This window comes from Brienomyrus brachyistius, chromosome 1 (assembly GCF_023856365.1).
Source record: "Brienomyrus brachyistius isolate T26 chromosome 1, BBRACH_0.4, whole genome shotgun sequence".
NCBI classification, from domain to species: domain Eukaryota; kingdom Metazoa; phylum Chordata; class Actinopteri; order Osteoglossiformes; family Mormyridae; genus Brienomyrus; species Brienomyrus brachyistius.
Window position 1 is genome coordinate 49,360,312 of NC_064533.1, and position 16,670 is coordinate 49,376,981.

A 16,670-nucleotide genomic window follows, 5' to 3' on the forward strand; every position below is an offset into this window, starting at 1 on the left:
TATTGTACGGGGGGGGGCTGACGTAAGACTCCTGATTTGGGGAGGGGGGGAGGGGGGGAGGGGGCGAGTGGGAGGGAGGGGGGGGTGAGGGGTCTACAAAGTAGCAAGTGAGGCGATAGGAAATCAGGAATGTGAGTGACTCCATCTTTGGCTGAGAGCTAGAGATGGCCACCCCCTCTCCTGTGGAGTGAGTAAGTTGGGGGGGGGGGGCAGGCCTCACCGCAATTGTGCCTCTGGTCCTCGTCACTCATGTCCCCGCAGTCGTTATCACCATCGCAGATCCAGGAGGAGGCGATGCACCTGCCATCATCGCAGCGGAACTGGTCAGCGTTGCATGTCCGCACCAGAGACCCTGGGCGCGAAAGAAGCTTGCCTTAAATTGTTGGATCAGCAGTTTTATAACAGCACAAAAAAATAATTACAGAGAATCGCTCTACCACCGATAATCTGGAAAAATAAGTTCCACCAGGGCGATACCCAAAAAAAGCCGGGAATGGTACCAGTACATTCCAGGTCACAGCACTCCACGGAAACATTGGAGGTGGGTGGGAAACATCACAGAAGGAATGCGGCACACAGCAGGGGGGTGTGCTGGGCTCTGACACCCTGGAACACCCAGTTGGGAAGCTACAGTGTCATAACCGGGATGGTGACAGATTGGTTACTGCGGCTTCTTCAGCTGCCTCTGACACACAGGTTGTTGATGTTGTTGCTGGTGATCTGATTTGGGAATCATTCTTTAATGCTGGGCCAGAGTAAGGCCCCTCTGATGACAGGTAGGGGGCGCAGAGGCTAGGGTAGCTGGTCTCACACCTCTTGGGTTTTAACTTTCATTTCCATCCAGCTCCATTGTGTCTCCCTGTTCTTTCAGTACAGGAGGGGGATGCACTAAGAACTCCAGCTTCAGTCTGGGTGGATCCGTGTGTCTGAATTGCTCCGTGATGGATCTCGTGTCGGCCCTTCTGCTTCCGGAGAAGGGGTGTGATCTCACCTTAACCTTACGTTGGCAAGCCATTACAAAAACAGACAGATGTCGGAATTCTAGGTGATTCTAGAATTCTGCTAATGTGAGGCAAGAGATTCGCGATAAAATCAGTGTAGCTGCCGTGGCAGAGAAATGAGGTCTTCTGAGAGCACAGTGGACGGGAGCCGTGCGGAGGTACGGCACTCACGGCAGGTGGAGGGCTCGTCCGAGCCATCGGCGCAGTCAGTGCCCTCGTCGCAGTACCAGTGGCCCGGGATGCAGCGGCCACTGGAGCAGCGGAACTCGTTCTCGGCGCAGGTGGACGTGGCTGCGAGGGGGGAGGAGGTAGGTTTAACTTGATGCACGCATGCCGGAGCCGTGGGCGTACCTCCACCGCTGCTCACCGCAATGCGTGGGGCTCTCGTCGCTCATGTCCCCGCAGTCGTTGTCACCGTCACAAAGGTACGAACGCGGGATGCAGATATTGGTGGTCTGGCACTTGGTGTGTTCCGGCTGGCAGGTACGATCGGCTAGCCGTCAGGGAATATCGGGGGAGGTTAGGGTTAGAGAAACTGACAGGAGTCACCACAACAATGCTCCATCCTTTATTCCATCCATTCATCCATCCATCAATCCATCCATCCACACTCTGACTATTGAACCTGTGCAAGATCACATGGTTTATTCCAAGTAATTCTGAAATACTGCATAACATAACATTCTCCTGAGATCCAGGAAAAGAGCTGTTTTTTAAAATATATATTTTTCTATTTGAGGTGGAAGAAAGCATGTCGCTAAATATGATGTCATCTTGCAGCCTTACCTGACCTCATTATGTTACAATGGGACTTAACAGAGTGGCAGCTTAACTGGATCTCAGGTGCATATATATGCTTACGAACCACAGGACTGTCATGCACTAAATATTTAAATACCAAATGAGAAAAACTAAAAGTGATGTTGTTATATTTGCTTCACAGTCACGGTGCATAAGTATCACTGTCTGATCCAAATCTTTTATTTTACCTCCAGTATCACTGAAATTGCAGCTGAACAGTTATGATTACAGATGCTCAGTGATTGCATGAGCCCCCACCTACTTTATACACTTTATATATGAAGAAAAGAAACACAAAAACAGAAAATGCACAAAGCAACAACAATGCACTCAATTTATAAATCCACCTGTTAAGCTTGGCGGTTGAAAATCACGAGTAAGACTTTAGCAGGCTAAGTTGAGAAGGACAAATTTCTGGTATAGTTATCAGAAACCTGAGCTTACAGTATCAAGCAGAAGATTCCATAGCATCAGACATAAGGCGAGAGAGGCAGGCTATGCGCTTACCGCATCCTCTTTCGTCAGATGTGCCGTTATCAAAGCAGTTGTTGATGCCATTGCAGACGTACTCCCTGGCGATGCAGCGTCCGTTGTTGCAGGTGAACTCGCTGGTGGGGTCGCAGGGCCGGAAGAGGCAGTCGACCTCGTCGCTCCCATCCCCGCAGTCGTTGTAGTGGTCGCAGCGGTAGTGGTAGGGCACACAGCGCCCGTTGCCGCAGGTGAACACAGTTGGCTCACAGGTGTGGAAGGCTGTATTGCGAGAAGAGCCATGCATCAGTAAGGATATGCGCCCTTTTACTGCGATGCGACTCAGAGTACGGCCAGCCATGTCACAGAAATAGATGGATACGCTGCGTTACCTGACAGGGCAATAAACACAGCCATTTGCGGGACTGCATGCAAGAAACAAGCGCATTTTTCACAGTTTAGTATTTAGTTAATGAGGACCAATTAAAAAAAGAGGCGTCGTTAGATTATTAGTTTAGGGAAACACAGTAATACACACCAAAAGGAGTCAAATCACGCATGGGTCCTGAAAAAGATTGGGCGCAGAGAAAAGAAAAATCACAGATCTGGTGTTAGCGGGCATGTGTTAGCAACGCATCAGTCAGCATTAGCGCAGCAAGAGGAAACCGCAATGCTGGTCACTCTGTGGACAGTCACAAGGGGGGGGCGCTAGAGCACAGGAAGACAGACACTCGCTTCTGCAGCCCCGTACCACAGACTCGCTCCAGCTCGTCACTGCCGTCACCGCAGTCATTGTCATTGTCACACTTCCACTGCGCGCGGATGCATCGGCCATTCATGCAGGTGAACTGGCCCGGCTGGCAGCGGGTGCCGTTGTCATGGATACAGTACTTGTTGTCAGCCAAGTACCAGCGGCCCTCGGAGGGGCAGCCGCACTCCGCGCCCTGGGGACCTGCACAGAAAACTGGCCGTCAGACGTGGAGCAGAACCATAAATACCTGTAATGATGGGGAACACGTCTACAGTGCTAGTGGCCACACTGAATTCCACAAATCTAACAAGGCAAAGATGACAAGCCTTCCCTGGGAACCACCATACTGACGATAAAAAGATCATATCCATCTCCAAACACTGCATAATTATATGGGTCATGAGGACAGAGGATATGCTTTTGTACAGCCCAACTACATTTCCCATCATGCTCTCCTATGAGACATATATATATATGTGTGAGTAAAGCACAGGGTCAGTCATTTATCTATTGGCCCTGGAGCAGATTTGGAGATTAGGGTTTTGCTCAAGGGCCCAACGGAAATTATTCTACCAGCTATATGATTCAAACCAGCAACCCTCTGGACACCACTACATACTCCTAAGCTGCAAGGCCACACTCCATCCCAAGCCCTCAATTGCTCTCAATTGACACACCAATCATAAAAGAAAGAATGACATTGTGGGATATTGGGTGGCAGTACCGGGAGTGCAGATATGGCTGCAACCGCCATTGAACTGCTCGCAGGGGCTGCCACACTGCTGCTGCTTGCTACTGGCCAGCACGTGTACGTCCATAGGGCGAGACGGAAGGTTCTGGACCATCACACGCTGGTCCGAGCCATCGTGCTTGTTGGCACGGTAGATACTGCGCGTGTTCCAGTCCGTCCAGTAGATATGCTGGCCATACAGGGTCATGGCGAACGGGTAGACGGCCGTGCCCACGATCACCTCACGGTTGGCGCCCGTCAGCATGGACCTTTCAATCTTCTGCCTGAGGAAGTGTGGAGGCATTTCGTGACCACCTACTCACCACACGCTCTGCTCAAGGCATTCGAGGATTTCCTTACAAGCTGGCATCTGCCCAGTAGAGCCTCTGCTCCTCGTAGTCTAAAGTGAGCCCGTTGGGCCACACCAGGCTGGTGTTTACGATGTCGGTCCTGAAGTTTCCCCCTAGAGTGGCCCGTTCGATTTTTGCATTGGTCCCCCAGTCCGTCCAGTACATGTACCTGGTCATAGTGAGAGAAGGGAAGGAATTCCATAGAAAAAAGCACTCTTGTCAGGCTCTAATCAGAGTTGATATGTAAAGATTTCCAGATCCAAACATTTAAATCAAAACATAGATATAAAATAACTAGAGAGGTAGTGTATCGCCGACTCAGCCTCACCCCCGACAGGGGTCCAACATTATGGCCCGTGGTCTGGGAACCCGAGCAATAATAGTACGCTGGGACCCGTCGATAGCCATGGAGCTGATGGTCTGGTTGACGTAGTCGCTGTAGTAAATCCTCTTATGGATCCAGTCGTAGGCCAAACCGTCTGGAGAGCCCAGATCTTCAACAAAAACAACAGAGCTAATCGTGACTGATCTTCAGAATGACGTGAGCAATGACCTCAGCCCTTTCAGAAATCAGACTCGCACTTTAATCTTCCTTGAATGTGTTTCTGCACAGTGCTGATTTAGGTTCCAACACAAGTATACAATTCTACAAGCAATATATTAGTTTGATAAGCGGACTTGTGATCTCATCTTACTGAAAGCACTGAAATGAGTTGTGTAATTTTGTACAGCATGATGCAAGGCCTCCTACCCGAAGCCACTATCGTGGGGGTGGTGGTGGGAGATGAAAGGCTGATGTAGCTAATCTTGCTGATTCCTGCCCCAGAACTCTGTGAGAAGTAGATCCGATTGTCTGTGCGGTCAAAGTCCAGGGCCACTGAAGTTCGGAGCACGTTGACCACGGGGAAAGGCAAAGAGTGGTCCTCAGGGTCCAGGCGAAGGCTGCGTACAGTGCTCTCTGTGGTGTAAATGAGGTAGTCGTCTCTAGACACCACGCAGGTGGCATTGTCGCGCGCCAGGCTCCCGAAGGCACAGACGCACCTCCTGGTCTGGCTTCCGGGGATGGCGAAGCAGAGGTGGGCACAGCCGCCGTTGGCCACGAGGCACGGGTTGTTGTTGAGCTCCTGGGCCGCGTGGGGCTGGGTACGCTGGTCAAAGATGGTCACATCCCTCAACATGTTAATATTATCCCTGATGACAGCTGGAAGTTCATTGTTACCCGGCTCTTTGCTGGCCTGGAAGACTTTCTTGAGGTTCCTGTCCACCCAGATGATGCTATTCTCAAAGACGGTGATGCCATAAGGGGTGGGGTACCGGCTCCCATACCGTACCATCTCTGGTTCTCCACCCTCGGGACGTACCCTGGCGATCATGTCCAGAGAGTCATCCACCCAGTAGATGTATCCGTTCTGGTAATCCAGAGCAAGGCCTCGTGGAGTGATGATCCCAGAGGAGACCAGGACGGTCCTGTTTGTCCCGTCCAAGAAAGCCCGCTCGATCTTGGGGTTCTGTCCATAGTCTGCCCAGAAGAGGTATCTGCTCTTGGGGTCTACCACAATGTGGCGGGGCATGTCAACGGTGGTCTTCAGGAGCACTCGCCGGAAGGTGGTGTTCAGACGAATCACCTCCACGTAGGTCTCCGTTAAGAAGGCATTCGTGAAATAGAGGTTCCCTGTGAGATACAATGAAGTAATTTAATATAACAGAACAGTATAACAATCACAAAACAAGAAAATACTTAGCAATTAACAAGGCTTTCTGTATATTTGCCTGAAAAAACATGCTATCATTGTTAAGCTGACATGACTCAGCTAATAGAAAAGAATGATTAAATCTGAATCATGCGAGTTTCTGTAGGAGTGACGACCAAACTGTATGTTTATAGCCTGCCAGCCATAATCTCACGTTATCCATTTGAACAAGAGCAAAAAAACTTCATCGTTGTTAAATGCCAGTCTGACCAATGTACCTGCTCTTCAGCCATGATTCCAAATAAAAATAAATCAAAATACATATTGAGGTATGAGACCCACATTACTTATCGGAGTATGGTTCAAGGTTCCTGTTGCTGTATGACAGCCTCCAATGTGGATTGGCCAGAAATTTTTTTTTAGATTTTTAAAAATCTTTAAAGATTTTTAAAAGAGATTTTTAAGCATTTAATGGCTGATTAATCAGACTACAGTACATGGCCGATATAGTGATGGCTGTACTCACTTTGTCAGCATTATATTGTGGTCTATGTAATCATGAAATTAATGTTTTTATTTTTTTTTGTATTACTCGTTAAAAAGCTGCATGCCCTTGTTTAAAGGGTGCTTACTATGTAAAGTTAATTTTTGTCCTTGTATGTTATTAACGTTAAATAAATATTTAAAGTTAAACCGTTTCTGTTACTCATTTGAAAACTGCATTGGCCACTGGAAAACCCCTATTGCTCAACCACTAGTTCTTTAATTTCTTATTTTCTAAGCCCTATTCTCTAAAAAGAACCTTTAACATATATATATATATATATATATATATATATATATATATATATATATATATCTATCTCATTACTGCTGAGAGATTGAACTATTTGCACTGACCAAAGAGTAATGATCCAGCAAGATACTATCAACAAACTTTTTACTATCACCTGATCCAATAAGGAACAAGGTGGTTAATCAAACCCAAAGTGGTCCGGCTGCCCACCTGCAGCCCAGTCTACCGCGATGCCTCGGATGCCGTTCCGGCCGATGCCAGAAGTGACTATGCTACGGAACCCTGAGCCGTCAGGCTTGATCCGGCGAATCGCGTTCTGTGACGCCACGGTACTGCTGAAGTCGCACCAGTAGAGGAAGCCCGACTGCATGTGGACATCTACGTGCAGGACATTGCGACCTGAGGGGTGAAATGCAGAGCGTTGAGTCAATAGAGAGGGACTGGCAGGCAGGGGGTGTTTCCAGTGTGGCAGACTCACCTCTCCCTGCTACGGGGACCATGGCCTCGGAGTGGTCGACCCCCTCCAGGCTGAAGCCCTTCAGAGCGGAGAGCATGGAGATGACCACGTAGGACTGGTAGGGCGAGCAGGTCCTGCTGTCAGGGTTGAGCTTGAAGCCAGTGGCACAGGCACAGGTGTACAGATTGCCAGGGCGTGGCAGGCACAGGTGCTGACAAATCCCCAAGTTGTCACTGCAGCCGTTGGAGGTGCCTGCAGAGGCTGGGGATTACAGTCAAGGCAAAGGGTTAGCTGCTTCCTCCTATTAGTGATTTGATCAATCAGATCAGATCAGATCAATCAGAGCTCATCTTCCTTATATACCATAGTCATCGATTCTGAACAACTCACAGCTGAGGATTCATAAGGCAGAAGGTCTAATTGCTGTTGCCCAGCCAGGATTGCAAAATCCCAGTTAATCACCTAAGGCCTGGGCCCTGGTGCTATGCACGCTATGTGTGCAGATAGACAACTTCCACTTGCAGATCCCAAATTAATGAATCGCAAGCCTCATTCACTTGCTGTTGAGGTGTCATTCCTCTGCCTGAAGGTCATGACACAAAGATCCCTTTCGCGCATCTGACCAAGAAAAAAAAATCTAACCCCAGATAATTACTGAAAGGATCAAAGACACCAGTCACCAATGACAAGGCTTCATCATGCAATGACTTAGTTATTAGGTAAAGCATCTGCTATGGCCAACTATTTAGGGCAATACCTAAATCCAAACGTCAGTTAACAAAGGCAAACAGAGCTGTATGTAAACAAACATAAACCACACTATGCAGTTATAAAGGGTGGCTCTGTGGATAGCATTGGTGCCTCACGCCTGTAATGTTAGGGGTCTAAATCCCGCCTCCATTCTATGTTTGCAGATTGAATGCTCTGCTAGTGCTGTATGGGATTCGTCCCACAGTCCAAAGGTATTCAGTTAGGTGAACTAGTGTCTCTAAACTGCTTGTAGTGTATGTGCCCTACAACGGCTTGGCATCCTGTCCAGAGTGTTCTCCAGCCCTGTATCCTATGCTGTCTGGGAAAGGCTCAGGAACCCCTAAGAACCCTGACTGGAACATGTGTTTAGAAGTCCATTCCTGCTTGGATACATACTCTCTCTGTAGTGCACCTTGAGGACCCTGAGTCCAGACACGTTGTCCCGAAGCACCACCCGGTTGGCGCCGGTGTCTTTGTCCACGCGCTCGATCACCTCGTAGTCCCTGTCGGTGAAGTACAGGAAGCCCCCGTGCACTGCCACCCCCCATGGGTGGGACAGGCCGGTCACGATAGCGATGCGGTTGGTACCATCTGAGTCGCCTCGCTCGATCTGAAGGGTTTCACGGCGATCACACAGATTCAGGCTGGAGCCGCACATAGCCGCGGCCTACCACAATGCTTCCAAAAAGACTTTTAATCTCAGAATATCTCTAGAATCGCAGAAGGAGGCCCACCATTCCGGTTCCCGTGACGGCCCAGTACAGCTTGTTTTCCCGTATGTCGATCGTTATGAACTCAATGTGGTCCATGTTGTTGGTGAAGAGGGTGACGGCGTTGGAGCCGTCCATGTCTGCAGCTGCCACCTTGGCTGGGACCCCACTCTCTGTCCCTTGATCGGTCCAGTACATCCTCCTAAAACACAGGGCCGGGCGTGATGGGGCAGCAAAGACTTCTTCTTGCCGAGTGTTTTGGGACCCTCCCTGAATACGAGCAGTACTCAACCCTGTCTGTACTGCTCTACTGAAACATGGATGAGTGACAAAGTCAGCGCTCTGCTCCACGGGCCTTACCCACGTGCCGGGTCCACAGCGATGCTAACAGGGGTACCAGCCCCCGTAGGTGAGCCATTGTTGGTGATGAGGGTCTTCCTATATTGCACCTCTCCATTCAGCTTCAGAACCTGGAAAAAAACCACAAGACGCAAGGAAATGAGGGCAGCATGGCTATCATCACGTCCAGGGGTTAGTATTCTTTGGCTGAAAACAGAACCTTGCTGGAGCACATTGTGCATGAGCTGGTTCTGTGGTGATGGCGTAGTCAGGTTCTAGGCTGTCCTTTATAACTTAAAATGCACTAGTTAACTCTTTCATCTCATGAAACAGAGCAGTATTTAATGTCCCTGGCAGAAAGAATGCATCAAAGATATGACATTTTGGTGTTAATAAAGGTACTCCTATGTAAATTTGTTAACAAAGAATATTAAGTGCATTTTAGTAAATGTTATATGAGTAACATGCAAATGTAGAAAATCTCAGTATTCAACAGCCCCCACCCCCACTTTGTGTAACTGACAGGGCTCCCCCTCCTCTCTGATTCTGATTTAAACCCAAACTGTAAGTGAATCTTTTTATTTACTAAATTACAAGTAACACTGTATTGACAGTGAAAGTACAGATTGTAGAATACTAAGTGTTACTCATTCTTCCAGCTAATTGGCACACAAGTAGGAGTACTTGGAAAGTATGGATTCTAAGGAGTACTTAGAAGTACTAAGGAGTACTTAGGAGTACTTAGAAAGTATGGATTTCGTGCCTCAATGGACTGTGAGGCTGGGTTGGTATAATACAGGTTCTGCGACATCCAGTCCAATGCGAGGCCCACTGGGGAGCCCAGGATGGCGGCAGGAGCGAATTCCGTCCTGTTGGTCCCGTCTGCCTTCACGCGGTGGATTTCCCCCTGTGGGGAAGGAGGACAGTGGTCAATGTGTCTGCTACTGTATGTAAGGTGAGATTGTAGGGTCACGGGTTGAGACTCAACCCAAGCACGTACCGGGTGTTCCACCCAGTAGATCATCTGCTGGGAGTCGTCAAAGTCCACGTCATAGCCATTCTGCAGCCCGGCGACGGGGACCATCGCGTCGTTACTCTTGTCACTCTCATTCAGGGAAATGCCGTAGATGATGCTGTCTCTCACCACCACCAGAAAGGGGTCTGTAACTAACGAGGAAGAAAACACAGCAATATTTATAACACAACACAGTAACTGGGCACCAAAAAGTGAAAGTCGTATGTTGAATACTAAATGCTTACATCATTTTATAGTTTATTTATTGTAAGGTATTTATTTTCTGCAGTAACACCTGCAGTTTTCTTTGTCTGTCTGTCTGTTGGGTCGGTGTCATGGGGGGTGAGCATTTGTGGGCCACGCCCCCCCAGCACCACCCACTAGGGAAAAATCTTTTATTATATTTCAATTTCTTTTTTAAATAACATTAATCACCCTAAAACGTGTACGTTAAAATGATTACAATTTTTAATAGAAACCAATAGTATTCCCTCCCAGATGTAATCAACACAAGAGCTTCTGTCTGGACGTTGCACAGAATTCCAGAATCCACAGCTAAAATAAAAGCAATTCAGTTAGCGTCTCACGGGGAAACGAAAAGGCAAAGAATCATTGTTACTTAGTTCAGTTCATTTTAAAACACTGGGAAAAGCTCACAGGTTTTAAAAAATAGCAATTTGCAACATTGCAGTAATGTAAAATGTCTATACTGAATAGTTATAGTTGCATATTTGAGAACATGGAAGGAAACCCTGAATTTGCATTTTGCTTTGAACACACTGTTGAAAATTAGCCCGCTTCATAAAAAAATACTGATCTATATATATATATATATATATATATATATACATACACACACACACACACACACAGCGGGTAAAATAAGTATTGAACACGTTGCCATTTCTCTAAATATATTAGAAATAAATATCTTTTTAAAGGTGCTACTGACATGAGATTTTCACCAGATGTCGGAAACGGAAAGACTGTTTGTGTGGAAGAATGGCCCAGAATCACACCTGAGCAATGCATGCAACTAGTTTCTCAATACAGGAGGCGTCTTGAAGCTGTTATTACCAACAAAGGCTTTTGTACGAAGTACAAATTTAAGAAAGTGTGTTCAGTACTTTTTCCCTGTGTCATTCCGAATATTACACATAACATCTAAGGTTAGATTTCTTTGCATATGTGAGTTGCATGGGTTGTTACCGACATCTAGTGAAAATTTCATGTCAGTAGCACCTTTAGAAAAATATTTACTGAGAGAAATGGTGACGTGTTCAGTACTGTCTGTCTTTCTGTCCTAAGAATATTTTACACTGATGCAGATGATAACATTATTGTCATTCTATCATTTCAGTTTCACCCACATCTCTGAATGCATTAAGCTGCAATGCAGCTTCAAAAGATGCGACCCAGTCACACCCGATCTGCCGCAGGTGCATTTCACCTTTCCAGTGGAATCTCATGTCTGATCTGCTTTGTCATCAAAGATTAAAATCGTTTCGGTGCCTCCAGGCATGAGGAGAGTTTCCATTCCTGGTAATCATTCATCTTTCAGTGGAGAATACGTTCCTGCGTCGTTCCCAAAAACTGCAACGTGAGATGCGTTGAGCTTTTGACCTAAAGAGGACCCTCTGGACTGTGGATTAATGCTCCTTTTGTCTATTCTTAATAAAACGCCAGACTGGGCGAGTGGAGGGAGTGGCTCTGTTTTATTATTCTCAATATATACCTTCCAAAAAGGAAGTTAAAACAAAATTCTAAATGGAATCCTGTTGACATGTTCTGTCTGCCCCCGCCATCAATTTCCAAGAATTTTCCCTCATTTGCACACTAATTGTCTAGAGAATATCTAATGTAGTACCTCAAACATTTTTTTCTCCCCCCCCAACACTATCATGCATGTGGTACATCTGAACCATGACAATTTGGACCAGAAAGGTGACAACTATCTGTGGACCCACCTGGCACTCAGCCTACCTCTGACACAGGAGATCTGATCCGTGGCCAGGTTCCAGCCGGAGGGGCAGGCGCAGGAGTAGAACCTGGGTCCGATGGCTGACAGCAAGCAGATGTGAGTACAGGGGCTATAGGAACAGCGGTTAACACCTGCAAAGCCATAAGAGGCCATTAGCGTTACCAGAAACTGTCCAGGACTTTCCAGAGCTGTTATACATAAATGCGTAAATTTAACCTAATTATACACAGAGCTGCTGCATCAATTGCACACAAAGCATGAACGCTTGCAAAGACCCTTTTAAAAATCGAGCACTATGAGCATTTAGGTGTAAATGGAATCCGAAGATGAAAGGATTTTGCACAATGAACTTTGAAGTATATAAAAATGGACCGCAAACAAGAATAAATCAAAATAACAATAGAAGAGGTCATACTTTGCTTAATATGATTTTATTGCTCATCATCTCTGCACAATGAACATGCGAATAATAATGATTTACATAAAAATATGCATGTTCTCTTCACATCACTGTGAAAAAGTAAAAATCATGCTTAAAAAAGGAAATGGAAAGTTGGAATGGTTTCCAATGTTGTATCGTTGGAAAACCTAATTATTTATTGGCACGGTGGAAAGTTCCGGAAACGAGGGTGAGCAGTATATGCAGGGTGCTCAGGTGAGGAGTACCTGGGGGCTGCCGAGCCGGATGCACAGCCACCAGCCCCATGGGCTGCGGGAGGTTATACATCAGTACCGTCTGGTTCTCGCCGTGCCACTTGTTGGCCCGGATGACACGGTTGATGTAGCGGTCAGTCCAGTACACAAAATCCTCAAAAATGGTAATTGCATGGGGATGCTGAAGCACCTTTGCATTGAGAGACAAAGAAGTTCATATATTTAAAGCACTTAACTCACAGGTAACATAATGGCAAATTTACACCAAGTTAGTATATATAGGAATTAAGAAGTATATATACAGAATTCTTACCAGGTCACTGGCTAAGACCTGCTTCCTGTTGCTCCCGTCGTAATCGCAGTAATCGATGAAGTCCAAGTACGCATCAGCAAAGTAGAGCAGCTTTGTAGGATAGTCTATTGTCAAGCCATTGGGCCAGTAGAGCTTGTCACTGATGATGACAATCCTGTTTTTGCCGTCCATACTGGCTCGTTCGATCCGCGGGTTCCTCCCCCAGTCAGTCCAGAACATGAGGTGTGCGCTGATCAAGAGAAAACAACCAAAGACCAAACAATGCAATCTCTGGCAGGTTCCAGGCATAGACCTGTGGCCTGAAGCATAACAGTTCTTGCTGTTGTACCCTTAAGAAAGTTACTGACTTTTGTGTTTATGAATAAAGAAGTCAGTACAAGGGTCAATTATAGGCAACAATAATTAACCAATTATTAGTTAATTTATTGCCATAACATTTCCCTACTTCTGCACTAAGGTGCCAGTGAGTCTACAGATGGTTAAAGGAAGCTTCAATAAACAGGGCTCACTCATCCCGTGGATCCAACACTAGGCCTCTGGGGTTGGTAACGTTGTCACTGATTAGGACGGTTCTGTGGCTGCCATCTAGTTTGGACACCTCGATCGTCTCCAGGACATAGTCGGTCCAGTAGAGGTTCCGTCCGACCCAGTCCACAGCGAGGCTCTCGGTCACCGTTACGCCACTGTCAAATATCTGCAAACCACATCACATCTCCAAAGTAAACTTCCATACTGTTGCAATGGAGACGTGGGAACGCAAGCGAATACCCTCCCCCAACTTACAACGGTCCTGTCCGAGCCATTTTTATGCATGCTCCAGATGCAGTCCTGTGTGGTGTCAGACCAGTACACGCGGTCCGTGGCTGAGTCAAAGTCCAAGGCCACGATGTTGCGTCCGTCGCGCACTAGCGACCTCACCACGTTGGGTTGTGCCGTGATGTCATCTGACACGATCTGATTGCGGCTAGCCACCAGCAGCAGGGCCTCCCTGAGACCTACGGGAGCATCCGGTCCATTAGCATCCACCCCATCGACACCTTCTGCCACCGGCTGCCCATCTGCTCCATCCCCTCCGAGAAAAATGCAAAAGCTGCACACAATTGATAACGAAGCCTCCAGGGACTTTGCTGCAGGGTACAAATGCAGCACTTGTTCGAGATCAACGCCACCTTAAAGTAAGATTTTCGGCGATCTGTCTGCCCAGTGGACTCGCATCAGTCTCTTTGCTCATAAACAATCCATTGTTGGGCCTCATGCCCTAATTACCCCCGGTGAGAGTTTGTGAGTGACATACATGTTATTTGACTTATCTGCGGTAATCAGATGAGAGTGAAGAATGAATGGCGTACTCACAGACAGTCGGCCTACTCAGCCCAAACAGGGCTGCACTTGGATGGCATCCCTGCACAGCATAGCAATGTCATACCCTCTGACAAAATCAACCTCTGGGACTAACCATCAGGCCACGCAGGAATTACACGCTTCATTCAAAGAATAAAAGGCGATCAGCCGGTTGGAATTTAATACGCTTGAACAAAAAAAAAAAATCGATGCTGCAGATACCCTTGAATGATGGGTAATGAAAAAAAATCTAATGGAATTTTTTCCTCTTACTGCTCTGTACCAACTTTTGTTAAGAACCAATTTTGATCATTTGAATGGAACGTGGATGAAGTGAACTAGCTAACTAAGCAAGGTGGAAGTTGGACAATAAGTTAGCCACACATAACAATAAGCTCAAAGCTTCCCAAAAGGTGATGGAATCTGGCTTTCAGGGAACATTTATATACATTTCTAAGAAATATATATAAAGCGCAATTTTAAGCTGTTTTTCTTGGAGTTAAGTATAAAACTCAGGTTTACAGCCTACAATCCATGTCAACAAGCCCGACGGCGCGTTGACGAACCTGAGACCTTGCATGTACGCTGGTCCGCTTCCAGCGTATAGCCTTCCGTACAGTGACAGCGGAAGGAGCCTCGCTCATTGTAGCAATGCTGGCTGCAGAGTCCCGGGGGATTGCATTCGTCGACATCCTCGCAGGTCTTAGAATCGTTGGTCAATAGGTAGCCCGAGGGACATGTGCACTGCGCTCCAAAAGGACCTTGGATGCAACCATGCGTGCAACCGGCATTGTTGTCCGAGCAGCTCTCTTGGTCTGTGGAAATGTGGGGGCGGAGATCAACACTAAGCACCTGGATGTAATGGTACAGTTTCAGCGCAAAGAAGCACTGACAGACACGCTAGCTACAATCATGCAGAAGACAGTCTACTGGACTTTATGGAAAATCCTCACGAAACAACAATAGATGTACAGTTGACTTTGTATGCTACGTCTATTTCTACTCTGCTACAACAATTTCCAGTTTTGATCATGCATCTCTAAGCATTCCTTCGGGGTTAGTGGACAAGATGGGTTAAGGATGATGGAGATGACACACACAGGGCGGACCCATGATTACAGATGTTGCCTACCTGGCAGAGGCTCGTCTGAGAGAAGCGCGAAGGTCAAGGGGAGGAGAAATCACAAATCACTTTAACGGACCAGATCGACACATGCATGATTTGAACACAAGAATTTGCACGCGACAAAGATTTCTAAAAGAAACAAACGCTGAACGTGTTCTTCAAAATGGGCAAAAGATCGCTTTTACTGTCCCTGCCATTAGAGTATTTATACTGGCCTGTAGAAGTCAGAATGTAAGATATTAAAATAGTCAGGAGGCAAAGGAATAGCTATAACCGACCAATTGGTGCTGATTAGGGTACCAGAAGAAGAGGAACAAGGATGGGTGAAAAATGGCTGACTGTGAGTGGCTTAAAGTACAACAGGCAGTTGATGTGAGCGTCACATAAAGTAGGTCAGAGGTGGACTTACTGCAGAGGGGTGACTCGTCAGCTCCATTGGGGCAGTCAGGGGTATTGTCACACACCTTGCTCAGGTCAACGCACACGCTGTGCCCAGGACACTGCCACTGCCAGCTGGGGCAACGGAAGGGAGGTGTGGGGCAGTCACGCTCGTCACTCAGGTCGCGGCAGTCGTTGTCTCCGTCACAGACCCAACGCAGTGGTACGCAATTGCCGTTGTCGCAGCGGAAGTTCGAGGAGGGGCAGGTGCGTGGCAGGCAAGCATGATGCTCGTCTGAGCCATCCTCGCAATCTGGGTGGCCATCGCACTCCCACGCTGCCGGGATGCAGCTACCGTCTGACTGGCACTGGAACTCACTGTCATGGTGACACATGCCTGGCATCCTGGTGGCTATAACATCAAAGTTCAACAGTTAACTATGGAAGTCACCAGGTAATCAATCACATTCAAATCATAAGAGATACCCAGGACCAAATGAAGTATGTTCAACAGCCAATCACAGTGCTGATTTTCAGATAATTCATCCGGAATGACCATGTATTCGCTACATAAATCTGAGCAGCCAGTCAGCAATTAAATGCAATTTTTGCATTCGTGCATATCAGAGGGGTAGCTGTACTCACGACAGCCAGCTTCATCTGACTGGTCGCTGCAGTCAGAAACCCCATCGCAGCGGTAGTAGGAGTTCACACACTGGTGTCCATTGGCGCACTTAAACTCATAGGCCGTGCAGTTATAAACTGGAGTGAGAAGGAAGAGTCACATAGCCATTCATTGTGTTACAGTATATAGACCAAGTGGCCCAAAGCATGTCAAAGTTTTATGAATGGGGTGTATCTCTAATTCAGCCTGTACCACTGCAAACCAATAGGAAACACTGAATGTATAATGCAGCATAAATAACACCAAATAACACAGACAGTAAATGACACAGAGAAGCTTATTATTAGGCTGATAGTCAGACATCAAGGGGATGGTTGACCATGCAAACAGACA

At 47.0% G+C, this 16,670-nt stretch overlaps 1 protein-coding gene across 2 annotated transcripts in view; it reads right to left on the minus strand.

Moving 5' to 3' along the window:
• lrp2a (low density lipoprotein receptor-related protein 2a) overlaps positions 1–16,670 on the minus strand; it is a 62,072-nt gene that overhangs the window by 23,694 nt on the left and 21,708 nt on the right. The window contains exons 24-48 of one of the 2 annotated variants that reach the window (XM_048986022.1): positions 16,298–16,414; positions 15,684–16,064; positions 15,281–15,295; positions 14,715–14,963; positions 13,591–13,802; positions 13,317–13,501; positions 12,808–13,036; positions 12,507–12,684; positions 11,843–11,971; positions 9,845–10,011; positions 9,608–9,751; positions 8,866–8,975; positions 8,530–8,707; positions 8,192–8,405; positions 7,067–7,306; positions 6,799–6,987; positions 4,853–5,773; positions 4,430–4,595; positions 4,112–4,270; positions 3,746–4,035; positions 3,022–3,222; positions 2,310–2,552; positions 1,369–1,494; positions 1,173–1,292; positions 221–352 (exon numbers count right to left, since the gene is read on the minus strand). In XM_048986022.1, the coding sequence (XP_048841979.1) occupies positions 221–352; positions 1,173–1,292; positions 1,369–1,494; positions 2,310–2,552; positions 3,022–3,222; positions 3,746–4,035; positions 4,112–4,270; positions 4,430–4,595; positions 4,853–5,773; positions 6,799–6,987; positions 7,067–7,306; positions 8,192–8,405; positions 8,530–8,707; positions 8,866–8,975; positions 9,608–9,751; positions 9,845–10,011; positions 11,843–11,971; positions 12,507–12,684; positions 12,808–13,036; positions 13,317–13,501; positions 13,591–13,802; positions 14,715–14,963; positions 15,281–15,295; positions 15,684–16,064; positions 16,298–16,414 (5,295 nt within the window). The remainder of the gene's footprint in view (positions 1–220; positions 353–1,172; positions 1,293–1,368; positions 1,495–2,309; positions 2,553–3,021; positions 3,223–3,745; positions 4,036–4,111; positions 4,271–4,429; positions 4,596–4,852; positions 5,774–6,798; positions 6,988–7,066; positions 7,307–8,191; positions 8,406–8,529; positions 8,708–8,865; positions 8,976–9,607; positions 9,752–9,844; positions 10,012–11,842; positions 11,972–12,506; positions 12,685–12,807; positions 13,037–13,316; positions 13,502–13,590; positions 13,803–14,714; positions 14,964–15,280; positions 15,296–15,683; positions 16,065–16,297; positions 16,415–16,670) is intronic. The other variant, XM_048986116.1, reaches the window with a different exon arrangement.